The following is an 11,239-nucleotide window of genomic DNA, read 5'->3' as shown; positions in this document are numbered from 1 at the left end:
CAAAAAAAAAAAAAAAAAAAAAAAAAAAAAAAAAAAAAAGAATGTAAGTATTAACTTGCCCTTAACATCTTGGTTCTGCTTTCTGTATCATTTGATTGGACAAGCTTCTGTCCCCTACTCACCAGGACTCAGCCCTTCCTGATTATTTTCTGTATCTGTCTGGGTCTATCTTTTTTCTCCTTATGACTCTTTCTGTCTCCGAAATTTTATCTGCCTCGGTCTCTGTCTTGCTAAATGTTTTATTATTTTCAGGGAAAGCCTGAAGCAGCCTTACCTTCCAATCCTTCTTTCTCCTTCAAGATCAGAAAGAAAAAAAAAAAATAGAGAAAAGCTAGAGTAGCTTTCACATGAATGCAGCCATTTCAGGGATGCAAGTGACTTAGTGAATACAGACCTCCATGGCAGTGAGAAGACACTTAGGTAATCATAGGTGTAGTGTTTCTCCTCAATCTCACTCCCACTTTGGTTGAAACAATCAAATGGTTGTGATGGAACTCCAGCCACACAAGAACTCATGTGCAATTGCATCATCCCACAGGCGCTCAATCTGTTCAGAGGGTTAGTGTACATCTGCCAGCACTGGCTCAGGGAGAGGAATTAGAGGCAAGATTATTTAGTCGCTCTGGCTCCTTATCAGGAAGAAGCCTGGAGTTCAGCCTAGGTGTTTATCCCAACGTGATCACACCCTGAAACGTATGAGTCCCGACTCCCTCTTCTTGTTAACTCTTATTGGACCTACTTTTAGGCCTTTTCTTCACTGCCCGGATGCTCAGAGACATCACTTACCCATGACTTATGAAGGCTTGGTTCTTCCCTTTCATTAAGGATAATGTCCTCTACATCTCTTCTTTCTAAAGTGAAGGTACCCTCCTTTTTGTAGGAGACGAGTTCAGAGCAGCTATAGGAGCTCATGACAGCTCTTTTCAGTGAACTGGGGACATGAGGGAATTGCATTCAAATCTTTGAAAACAAATCTGAGAAAGATAATTATAAGCAGAAGAAAAGCATCACAGCCTCACTCGAATTCTCATCTAAGTCCCCCACCCCAGATAGGAGGTAATAGGTATCTAAGGTAGGTCTATTCAGAGGTCATCACGTGTTCTGTGTGTTTGTGCTTTTGAATATAGTAGAGAAATAATTTTCCCCCAGGCCGTGTGCTTCCTGTTGTTGCTTGTGTGTTGATTTTCAGAACATAGTGTACCATAGATGCTAATTCAAAGTCCATTAAAACTGAATACGTTACATAGTAATACCTGCATTTCTAGATCATTTTGCACATTTTTAGTAACAGGACATTGGAACTGCTGGAACCACAGCAGTTGTTGGGACCACTTAGGGAGAGATGACGTCTTTCCAACAGCCTGACTCTAAAATTACTACCTTGAATATAAGCATGATAAGTGTTTGAAAGACCTTTTTTTTTTTCTTGCCTCATTCAAGGAAAAAAATTTGAAATAAATGTCCAAATTTACATATTGTTGAGGATTTTAAGTGACACAAAAAGCAGCCCAACCTTAAATGAGTAAAAACCTTCTTAATGAAGTTGGAAGAGCCTAAACGTCAACATCACAAGGTATTTGAGCGAACCCAGACTGTTTAATTAACAGTTAAAGCCAAGAGAGAAAACACTTGTTTTCCACTATTCTCTGCATTCCTCAGAACTTGCATGTTGTACTTTATAAATGTGTATTTATGTCAGGCTGTAGAGTCATGGAGTTCAAATTCCAGATGAGGCACTTAGTTGTGTGCCCTTGAGCAAATAACTTAACCTCTCTGATATTCAGTTTGTTTTTAAGGATTTTATTGATGAGCATGTGTTGCCAATGACAGAAACCAGCTATCATTAAAAAAAAAAAGAAAGAAAAAGAAATTGATTAGAAGGATATCAAGAATGTAAGAGACTCAAAGGCAGGTCTAGAGAACTAGATGACCTATGATGGGGTTCCATCCTGATAAACCCATCGTAAATTGAAAATATCTGTAAGTCAAAAATGCATTTAATACACTTAACCTAGGGAACATCATAGCTTAGTCTATCTTATTTTAAACATGCTCAGAACACTTATATTAGCCTACAGCTGGGCAAAATCATCTAACACAAATCCTGTTTTGTAATAGAGTGTTGACTATCTCTTATAATTTATGGAATACTGTATTGAAAGTGAAAAACAGAACGGTTGTAAGTGTATTTGTTGTTTACCTTGTGATCGCCTGGCTGCGTCAGAGCTGGGACTGGCTTCTTTCACTTAGCAGAATGTTTTCCAGGTTCAGCCATGTTGTAACATGTAGTTGGTTCCATTTTATTGCTGAATAATATTCCATTGTATGGATATACCACATTTTATTTCCCCTTTCATCAGCTGTTAAACATTTGGGGCACATCAGTTTTGAAGCACCAAGCCTTCCTCTCTTAAGCTCTCTCTCTGGTGGCCCCAGATCAGGGATCACAGACTCAAATGTCTCTCAGCTAGGTGTAAGAAAAATAGGAAGTGGTGAGGACCACAGCAAATGAGAGAATGTGTGCCCATCTAGAAGGGGCAGCCCCTATGGAGCCATTGCCAAGTGGCCATCCAGGCCTGGTATTGTTAGCTCTTCAGATTGTTCCAGAGAAGCCAGAATCTAGATTTTTATGTGAAAATTGTCTAATTTTTAAATGGTGGTCAATTGAAACCAACACTATGTGGGGGAGAGAGAATACAATTCTGGTCGAGACTAAATGCTGCAGGTGATCCCTGAGTGATGCAGAGACATGTCTCATCTTTGGGAGCCTATGAAGGGTTAGCTAGAGTGTGAGCTTGCCAGGCAACTTCTGCACTCTCCTTGGGCAACACAAAAAGGCTGTTCATCACTTTGGAGAAAAGAAGGGCCCAGGTCTAAAGTCAACACGCTGGGTTGGGTGGGGGTGGAATTCCTCTCATTCTTTGGCTCAAGAGCATGCTGGAGTAGAAAACACAAAACTCCAGCAAATGTCTACATTGAATTCGTGCTGAATTGTCCTGCAAATTATACTTGTAGCCTGTTTCAGGATGCGTGACCTTGATTCTTACTACGACTTCAACCATGGTTGAGAACTGCTGATTCTGTACAAGATGTGCTCTGACGAAAAAAAAAAAGTGCCCTCAATTCATGGTGACAGATTTGTGGAAACGAAAAGAAAAACAGAGGTCGGTCTCCTTATGTAGAACAACACCATAGTATTTTATAAGTTGGGGAGTGGAAAATACTGAGGCTTATGACAACAGCGAGTGTTTATTGAGTAAATAACCACTGTGCTTGCCACTGTGCACTTTCCATTTTGTTTTGCGTGTGACCTTGAAAAAAGTGGGTATTTTCAAAGGGAAAGAAGTTCATTGAAGCTAGTGTTGGTGTAGGGCTTTGTATTTGCACAAAGGTTTTCAATTCATTAATTTGAACCTGTGAGGATAAGCATTTTTACCTAACTCTCTTTTGTAGATGATGTCATTGAGGCATAGAGGCAAATGACTTTATTAAGATCGTTCAGGGAATTCCCTGGCAGTCCAGTGATTAGGACTCCTCGCTGTCACTGCGGAGGGCCTGGGTTCCATTCCTAGTCGGGGAACTAAGATGCCCACAAGCTATGCGGCCAAAAAAAAACAAAAAAAAAAGATCATCCAGCCAAGGAGCCTAGGACTTAAATACATATCATTTGATTCCAAATCCTTCATCTTTTCCACAGATACACAGCTGCCCTTTTAATACGTTCCACTTTTGGTTTATCTAAGTAATAGGTATAGATATCTTTAGACTTAATACAGTATTTTATGTATTTTATTTCATACTTACATTTAAAATATAACATGTAATTTCTGTTTCATATTTGTTGTATTTCTTAATATGGTGTCTGAGTTTCTATGGATATTACCCACTCAGAAAACAATAAAAGGAAACAGTGACTTTCAAGTGTTTTAGTATTTTCACATTCTTTGTGTTGTCAACACTAAATTAATTTATTAATAAATAATTGGGAGCAGGTGTGCACCTTAATTCTTAAGACATTACACTTAAAGAAGTATGATAATGAGAACAACAGATATGGGACACATTGTTACCGAATTGGTTGCACGGACCCCGACTTGGGCCCTGGCCCTGGCCAGAACCCCCTGTCTCTGTGGGGAAGGTTCTTTGTCCGTTTGGATTCCACAGCCAATAACAAAGCCGACGCTGAGACAGAAACAGCACAAGCTTTATTCGGAGGCCAGAGAATGGAGAATCGGGAACTTAGTTTGCAAATCACCTTCTCACCAGACTTGGGCTGGGATACCTCTGATATAGAGGGGAGGGGTTAGGGGGAGGGAATTCATTACTTCTCCGAGAACAGGCGTGTAGTTTGCTCAGAACTGGGGCAACATCCCTTTTCAGTCCTAATATGGATTCCTCTGGTTGTTGTCATGGCAATTGTCAACTGTCATGGTATTGGTGGGTGTGTCATTTAGCATGCTAACATATTACAATGAGCGTATAATGAGGTTCAGGGTCTCCTGAAGTTCAGGTCTTCTGCCATCTTGGATTTGGCTGGTTCTAACCAGTTCTGGTGGGTTCTTGTTTTTCTTTTCTGGTGGTTTCCTATAAGATAACGATAACACTTCTCCACAGCTGCAGCTTATGTTCCCTCAAGGAAGGGGGTGGGTTAGAGCTGGAAGCTAACAGCCATGAAAACAACTTCATTAACTTAATCAACCTCAGCCATCTCCTTTCCTCCCCCTCTCTCCAACTTCCGTCCCTTCCCTTTTGTCTTCTTTTCTTTTTTTTCTTTAATTAATTAACTAATTAAATTTTTGGCTGTGTTGGGTCTTCCTTGCTGCCCACGGGCTTTCTCTAGCTGCGGCGAGTGGGGGCTACTCTTCGTTGCGGTGCGCAGGCTTCTCATTGCGGTGGCTTCTCTTGTTGTGGGGCATGGGCTCTAGGTGCATGGGCTTCAGTAGTTGCAGCACACGGGCTCAGTAGTTGTGGCTCGCAGGCTCTCGAGCACAGGCTCAGTAGTTGTGGCACATGGGCTCAGTTGCTCTGCAGCATGTGGGATCTTCCCAGGCCAGGGATCATGTCTCCTCCATTGGCAGGTGGATTCTTAACCACTGTGCCATCAGAGAAGTCCCTCTTTTTATTTTCTTATTTTCCCAATCAATGAAGAAATAATTTATAAGAAGCCAGAAATCCTTCAGGCTCAATCCTAATTGTGCTTTTTTTGCTTAATACATTATTCATTCAGTTCATTCAACAATGAATATGTATTGATTATTCATCTCCTATTGCTGCTGTAACAAATTAACAAACTTGGTAACTTAAAACAACGCAAATTTATTATCTTATAGTTCTGGAGTAAAAGGTCTAAAATAAAGGTATCAGTAGGTCTGCATTCCTTCTGTAGGTTCTGAGGGGAGCATCCATTTCCTTACCTTTTTCATCTTCTTAGAGGCCACCTGCATCCCTCAGCTCCTAGCCCCTTCCTCATATCAGTCTTGCTTCTGTGGTCACATCTCCTAATTCTGCCTTTGACTTCTTTTTTTTTTTTTTCCAGTACGCTGGCCTCTCACTGTTTGGCATCTCCTGTTGCAGAGCACAGGCTCTGGACGTGCAGGCTCAGCGGCCATGGCTCACGGGCCCAGCCGCTCCGCGGCATGTGGGATCCTCCCAGACCGGGGCACGAACCTGTGTCCCCTGCATGGGCAGGCGGACTCTCAACCACTGCGCCACCTGGGAAGTCCCTCTGCCTTTGACTATTTGTCTCCTTCTTATAAGTACCCTTGTGATTACCTTGGGCCCACCTGGGTAATCCCCATGTTAAGATCAGCTGGTTAGCAGTCCAGTTCCATCTGCAACCTTAATTCCTTGTCGCCATGTCAACTAATATATTCACAGGTTCTGGGGATTAGGACATGGAACTCTTTGGGGGTCGGGGGTATCATTCAGCTCACCACCAGTGCCTGCTATATGCCAAGCACCTTATAGATTTATATTCTGTTTGATTCTGTTTTGCTGATTAGAAGTACTTATCACCGACAGCTGGAGATCTGTCCGTTTTTCTATTTGAGAGACATAAATCATTCCTGTCCAGTGCGCACTGTTCAGACACACAACAGATACACCATCTGTTAATCTGTGTTAGCTAAATGGAAAGTGCCCAGCATCTGATGCCACCGCCAACCTCAAGAGAAGCCCCTCCGTTTGAGGCAGTAGCTGTGATCAGTATTATGTTCAGTATGACACATCCAGAGTGGCCGCTCATTACTCAATAATGCTTTTTAAATTTTTTTGTTGTAATTATCTGTCCTATCATAGGTAAACTAATACTTAGTTTGAAAGCTGACCTTTGTTGGCCTCATCCATTTTCGTAAGGATGGGAAATAGGGAAATGGGTGAAATTTGTCATCTCAACTGGGACACCATGGCAGGTGAAAGGAGAAACTATTAATAATCATGCAGGAATAATAGGTATAAAAGAAGACTGTTTGGGGAACACGAGGACATAGAATCTCGCTATAAACTGAGTCCAAATGAATAGTAACAGCCACAAACACTGTGATTATGAAAAAGTATTGAGTACCCCATAGGTTCAGAGCACTGGAGTAGAAGCTTTACGTCCTTGACCTCATTTAATTCTTACAACAATCTTATAAGGTAGATATTATGATTATTAATCACCCCTATTTTAGAGCCGAGGGAACTGAAGCTCAGGAATTTAAATACCTAGCTTAAGCTAGTAAGTTGCTGAGTTAGGATTTAAACCCAAGTTGGTAAAACGCTAAACCAAATGCTTTTTCTATTATACCGCCTTCCAGGAAAAGTATAGTTTCTTGGAAATTCTTAAATTGCAGTTGCTGGCCGGGTACAGTTGGATACCAACGTAGGAAGTTACCTGTTAAAGATACACAATGTCTTTATTCTAGGTCTATGAAAAACCGGGAGCTCTAAGAGATGCTTTTTTTTCTTTTAATATGCATAGTTTATTTTTTTAATTTTTATTGGAGTATAGTTGATTTACAATGTTGTGTTAGTTTCTGCTGTACAGCAAAGTGAATCAGTTATACATATACATATATCAACTCTTTTTTTAGATTCTTTCCCCCGTATAGGTCATTACAGAGTACTGAGTAGAGTTCTCTGTGCCATATAGTAGGCCCTTTTCCTTAGATTCCACATGTAAGCGATATCTCATGATAACTTGTCTTCCTCTGTCTGACTTACTTCACTCAGTAGGAGAATCTCTAGGTCCTTCCATGTTGCTGCAGATGGAAGCGGGGAGTCCTAACCACTGGACCGCTAGGGAATTCAAGAGATGCTTTTTCTTTGTCCTTCCTTTAGGTCTGTCAGTTCGTCGTCTCTGTAAATGGGCTTAACGTACTGCACGTTGACTACCGGACGGTGAGCAACCTGATTCTGACGGGCCCACGGACGATTGTGATGGAGGTCATGGAGGAGTTAGAGTGCTGAGAGGGCAGCCCTCCCAGCCCATCCCGTGGCCTGCGGAGGATCAAAGGCAGAACAACACAAAGCTCTGCAATGACAAGACTTCTGTATACCTGGATGGTTTTGGACATACAGATCTTTTCTCCGTACATACACATCTTAATTTGAGTTTCACACACTGTTTCCCTGTTGAATGTGGAAGAACCGGGTAATACATCTTTTTTAAAAAAAACAACAAAAACGACTTACGTCAGTGTAGAAAAAGTTTGAGAAACAGAATTTTTTTTTACATAGTAGCATTGCCTTACGCAACTTCCGTTTGCAGTTCTCATCCATTGTTTTATATCTTAGTTTGCAGAAAGTTGTTGAAATCCTTCTCTTGCCAAAAGAGCGATGTGCTAAAATCCCCTTCACAGGAGTCAATAAAGTAGTTTTTACAGACTTTAAGTTGTACTGTCACCAAATGAGCACGGAACTGTTTATTAGAGGATCTAGATTTCACCAAATTTCAAATTAAAACAACATCCAAAGGAATAGTACTTGTTAATTAGCATTTTGAAGGTTCTAAATCATTCAGTGCTTAAAAGCCATCAAATTTTTGACTTTTTCTTAATTCCTGCCTTTAGTATCAACTTTTCACTTAACATGTGTTTTCAGTTATGGCGTTGGTAAAAAACCAAAAACCTTATGATGGTATGGGTGGGGTAGATAGGGAGATAACTACTTAAAACTATGTGCTCTGTTTTCTCTTTCTGAGCCTACATCATTTTGTTCTATCAGGCAGCAACAGCAGCTTTCTAGAAATAATCCTGAATATGTTGAATGTCGAAACAGACAAGTTTGTATATACACATGTGATTCAAAATCACGTCTCTGGCAAGATTTCACTTTGAAGTTGTCCCTTTTTAAGTGAAATATTCTAGAACTTGGCCCATATATGATAAAACTTGAAACTAAATTGCCTTATTGGCCTGAATTTTCACTAGCTTTCTAGTGTGACATATTCTAAGGACATGACATGTTGCTTATTTGGCAGGATTATTTTTCACCAAAAGCAACTTCTTGTGTTGTAACTCTTCAGCTCACTTGTATATATGCGTGTTTCTTTTTTTGGTCTCAAAGAGAATGCATTTTGGGGCTTGGTGTATAGAGGAAGCTCCTCAACGTGCCAAATTAGGGAATCGGAATGCTCAATTTTTCTTATTTTCATATAATACATTCTGAACGACAAGGTTACTTTCTTATCATGTAGTAACAAAATATGAATGTTGTACCTTGGCCATTTTTGGGTGATAGGTTATCATAATGTAATGGTACTGGTGGAGTGGACATACCGTGTTAAAGATACCACATATATATGTTTCTGGCAGTCCAACTTTTCTGATCTGTAGCTTTAGTCAGAGAATAGGACTTTGAAGTAAGATAGGATGGCTAACATTAATACTGTCGATCTACATTTGAGAAATATTATCATCTCCGTGTGTATGTGCGTTTAAACTATGTGCCAGGCTGTGTGCTATGGCACTTTACGTACGTGCTCTCTTTTAATACTCATCACAACCCAGCAAGGTTGGTATTATGCCCCCCATTTTTCAGACTTGAAAACTAAGCCTGAGCAAGTTTTAAAATGGTCTCAAGTTCACACAGTTGCAAGAACTACTAAGTGATAGAGCCTGGATTCAAATACAAGTTCATCTAATGCTAAAGCCCATGTTACTCCCTCTCCTACATTCCCCAGCCTTTCTGCATTTAGGGACCTTCCGTTGAGGGCTTATCCTGTACCCAGTGCTGTGCTAAAACTATACATTGCCTATCCTTACTGACCTGTGAGGTCAGTGTTGTCGTCATCTCCATTTTACAACTTAGGAAATGGACTCATAAAAAGGTTAGTCATATACCCAAGGCCACACGGCTAGTAAGTGGGAAGCCTTGCCATTAGGCTTTAAAAAAATGTATAACATCTTTAAAAGATAAGTCCTAGGGCTTCCCTGGTGGCACAGTGGTTGAGAGTCCGCCTGCCGATGCAGGGGACATGGGTTCGTGCCCTGGTCCAGGAAGGTCCCACATGCCGTGGAGCGGCTGGGCCCATGAGCCATGGTCGCTCTGGAGCCTGTGCTCCGCAGCGGGAGAGGCCACAACAGTGAGAGGCCCGCGTACCGCAAAAAAAAAAAAAAAAAAAAAAAAGATAAGTCCTAAATGCCTCCTGTCTGCATGTATTCATTAACTGATAAAAGAAAGAGGAATGCCTTTTGGGCGTGGCATCTTCTTGCTGCTACCTGTCCTTTTTATGCATGTCCCAATGCCCATTGTCTTGGACCTTGGCATAATACCACTTCCCTTCAGCCAGTCTAAGCACCAGAGAGGCATCTGCCTTTATTGACTTCACACAGCCTCCTGCCTGTGAAATTTCTTTGATTCAGAGAGTGGCATTGATATCTTTGCTCAAATGAACACTAAGGTGAAGGAAGGAGGGAAGGAGGGAGGGAGGGAAGGAAGGAAGAAGGAAGAAGGAAGGATGGATGAAGGGAGGGAGGGAGGGAAAGAGGGAGGGAGGGAAGGAGGGAGGGAGGGAAAGAAGAAGGAAGGAAGGGAGGATGGAAGGAAGGGAGGGAGCAAAGGAGGGAGGGAGGGAGGGAAGGAGGGAGGGTGGAAGAAGGAAGGAAGGAAGGGAGGATGGAAGGAAGGGAGGGAGGGAAGGAGGGAGGGAGGGAGGGAGGAAGGGAATAAAAGCAGGAAGGGAGGATGGAACTGTTTCCTCCTTTGACTCCCATCACCCTTAAAGTGCAAATGCCAGAGAATTCTATTTAAGGCCAAGAGAGCTTCACCTTAGCTATAGTCCCAGCCCACCCCTGGCATCCTCACCCTGTAGTTAAAGTGAAAGCTCCAGTCTAGCTCCCTGCAGCCTTTGCCCGTGCAGTTTCTCCTCCCTAGAATATTATTCTCTCTCCTTCTTTGCCTGGAAAAATCTGTCTTACTAATTCCCCTTAGGTATTCTTAGATATTACCTCTGAGAAATCTTTGCCAGCAATCTAGTTCTGGGATTGATGCCCTTCTCTAAATTCCCATGGACCCCTATACACCACCCTCTTGTGACGAGGGCACTGATGACGTTTCCTTTGAAATTGTCCCATTACACGTCTGTCTCGCTGACTACACTCTAAGCAACTGCAGAGCAGGAACTGTGTCTTGCTGCCCAGGTGGTCCCTTCACCTAGCACAGTTCCTAACACAGAGCAGCATGTCAGCTATCCATTGCTGTCTAGCGAATCAACCCAAAGCATACCTTATAACACTACTTATTTGCTCCTGATCCTGTGGGTTGGCCTTTTGGGCAAAGCTCTGCTAGGATGACCAGCCACAGCTTGATGTGGTACGGGTTGGGTTCAAACAAACATCTGTGGTCAGGGAGCGTGTCGATTGCGGGGCTGGCTGATTGTGGATGGCTTTGTGCATATATCTCGCTGTTGGCTGGGGCTGTTGGCTGGGGTGCCTCAGTTCACTTCATGTGGCCTTTCCCCATAGCTAGCCCAGGCTTTCTCGTTAGGCCTCATGAGATCAAAGAGGGGGAGCATGGAAACTGCAAGACCTTTTGTGGACTTGCTTGGAAGTCACGCAGTGTCACCTCCACAGCATTTTGTTGGCCAAAGCAAGTCACAAAGCTAGCCCAGAATCAAGAGGCTGGGAAACAGACTTCCTTTTGATGGGAGGAGCTGCAAAGAATCTGGCCATTTTTAACCCACTAAGACTAGGTACTCACTTTTTTTGAATAAAGGACCAAAAACTTAACCTAGTTACTGAAAGGCTTCAGCTATCCA

The 11,239-nt window shown here is 42.2% G+C and overlaps 1 protein-coding gene across 2 annotated transcripts in view; it reads left to right on the top strand.

Annotated features, from left to right (window-relative positions):
• DEPTOR (DEP domain containing MTOR interacting protein) overlaps window positions 1–9,562 on the top strand; it is a 140,106-nt gene extending 130,544 nt beyond the window's left edge. The window contains exon 7 of one of the 2 annotated variants that reach the window (XM_029222942.1): window positions 7,321–9,562. In XM_029222942.1, the coding sequence (XP_029078775.1) occupies window positions 7,321–7,449 (129 nt within the window). In that variant the 3' untranslated portion in view covers window positions 7,450–9,562. The remainder of the gene's footprint in view (window positions 1–7,320) is intronic. The other variant, XM_029222939.1, reaches the window with a different exon arrangement.
• The last annotated feature ends 1,677 nt before the right edge of the window (window positions 9,563–11,239 follow it).

Source organism: Monodon monoceros, unplaced genomic scaffold, assembly GCF_005190385.1.
Source record: "Monodon monoceros isolate NGI ecotype Baffin Bay Population unplaced genomic scaffold, NGI_Narwhal_1 Super_Scaffold_14, whole genome shotgun sequence".
In the NCBI taxonomy this organism is placed as follows: Eukaryota; Metazoa; Chordata; class Mammalia; order Artiodactyla; family Monodontidae; genus Monodon; species Monodon monoceros.
Note: the sequence above shows the minus strand (reverse complement) of the source record. Positions and strands in the feature narration are given on the sequence as shown.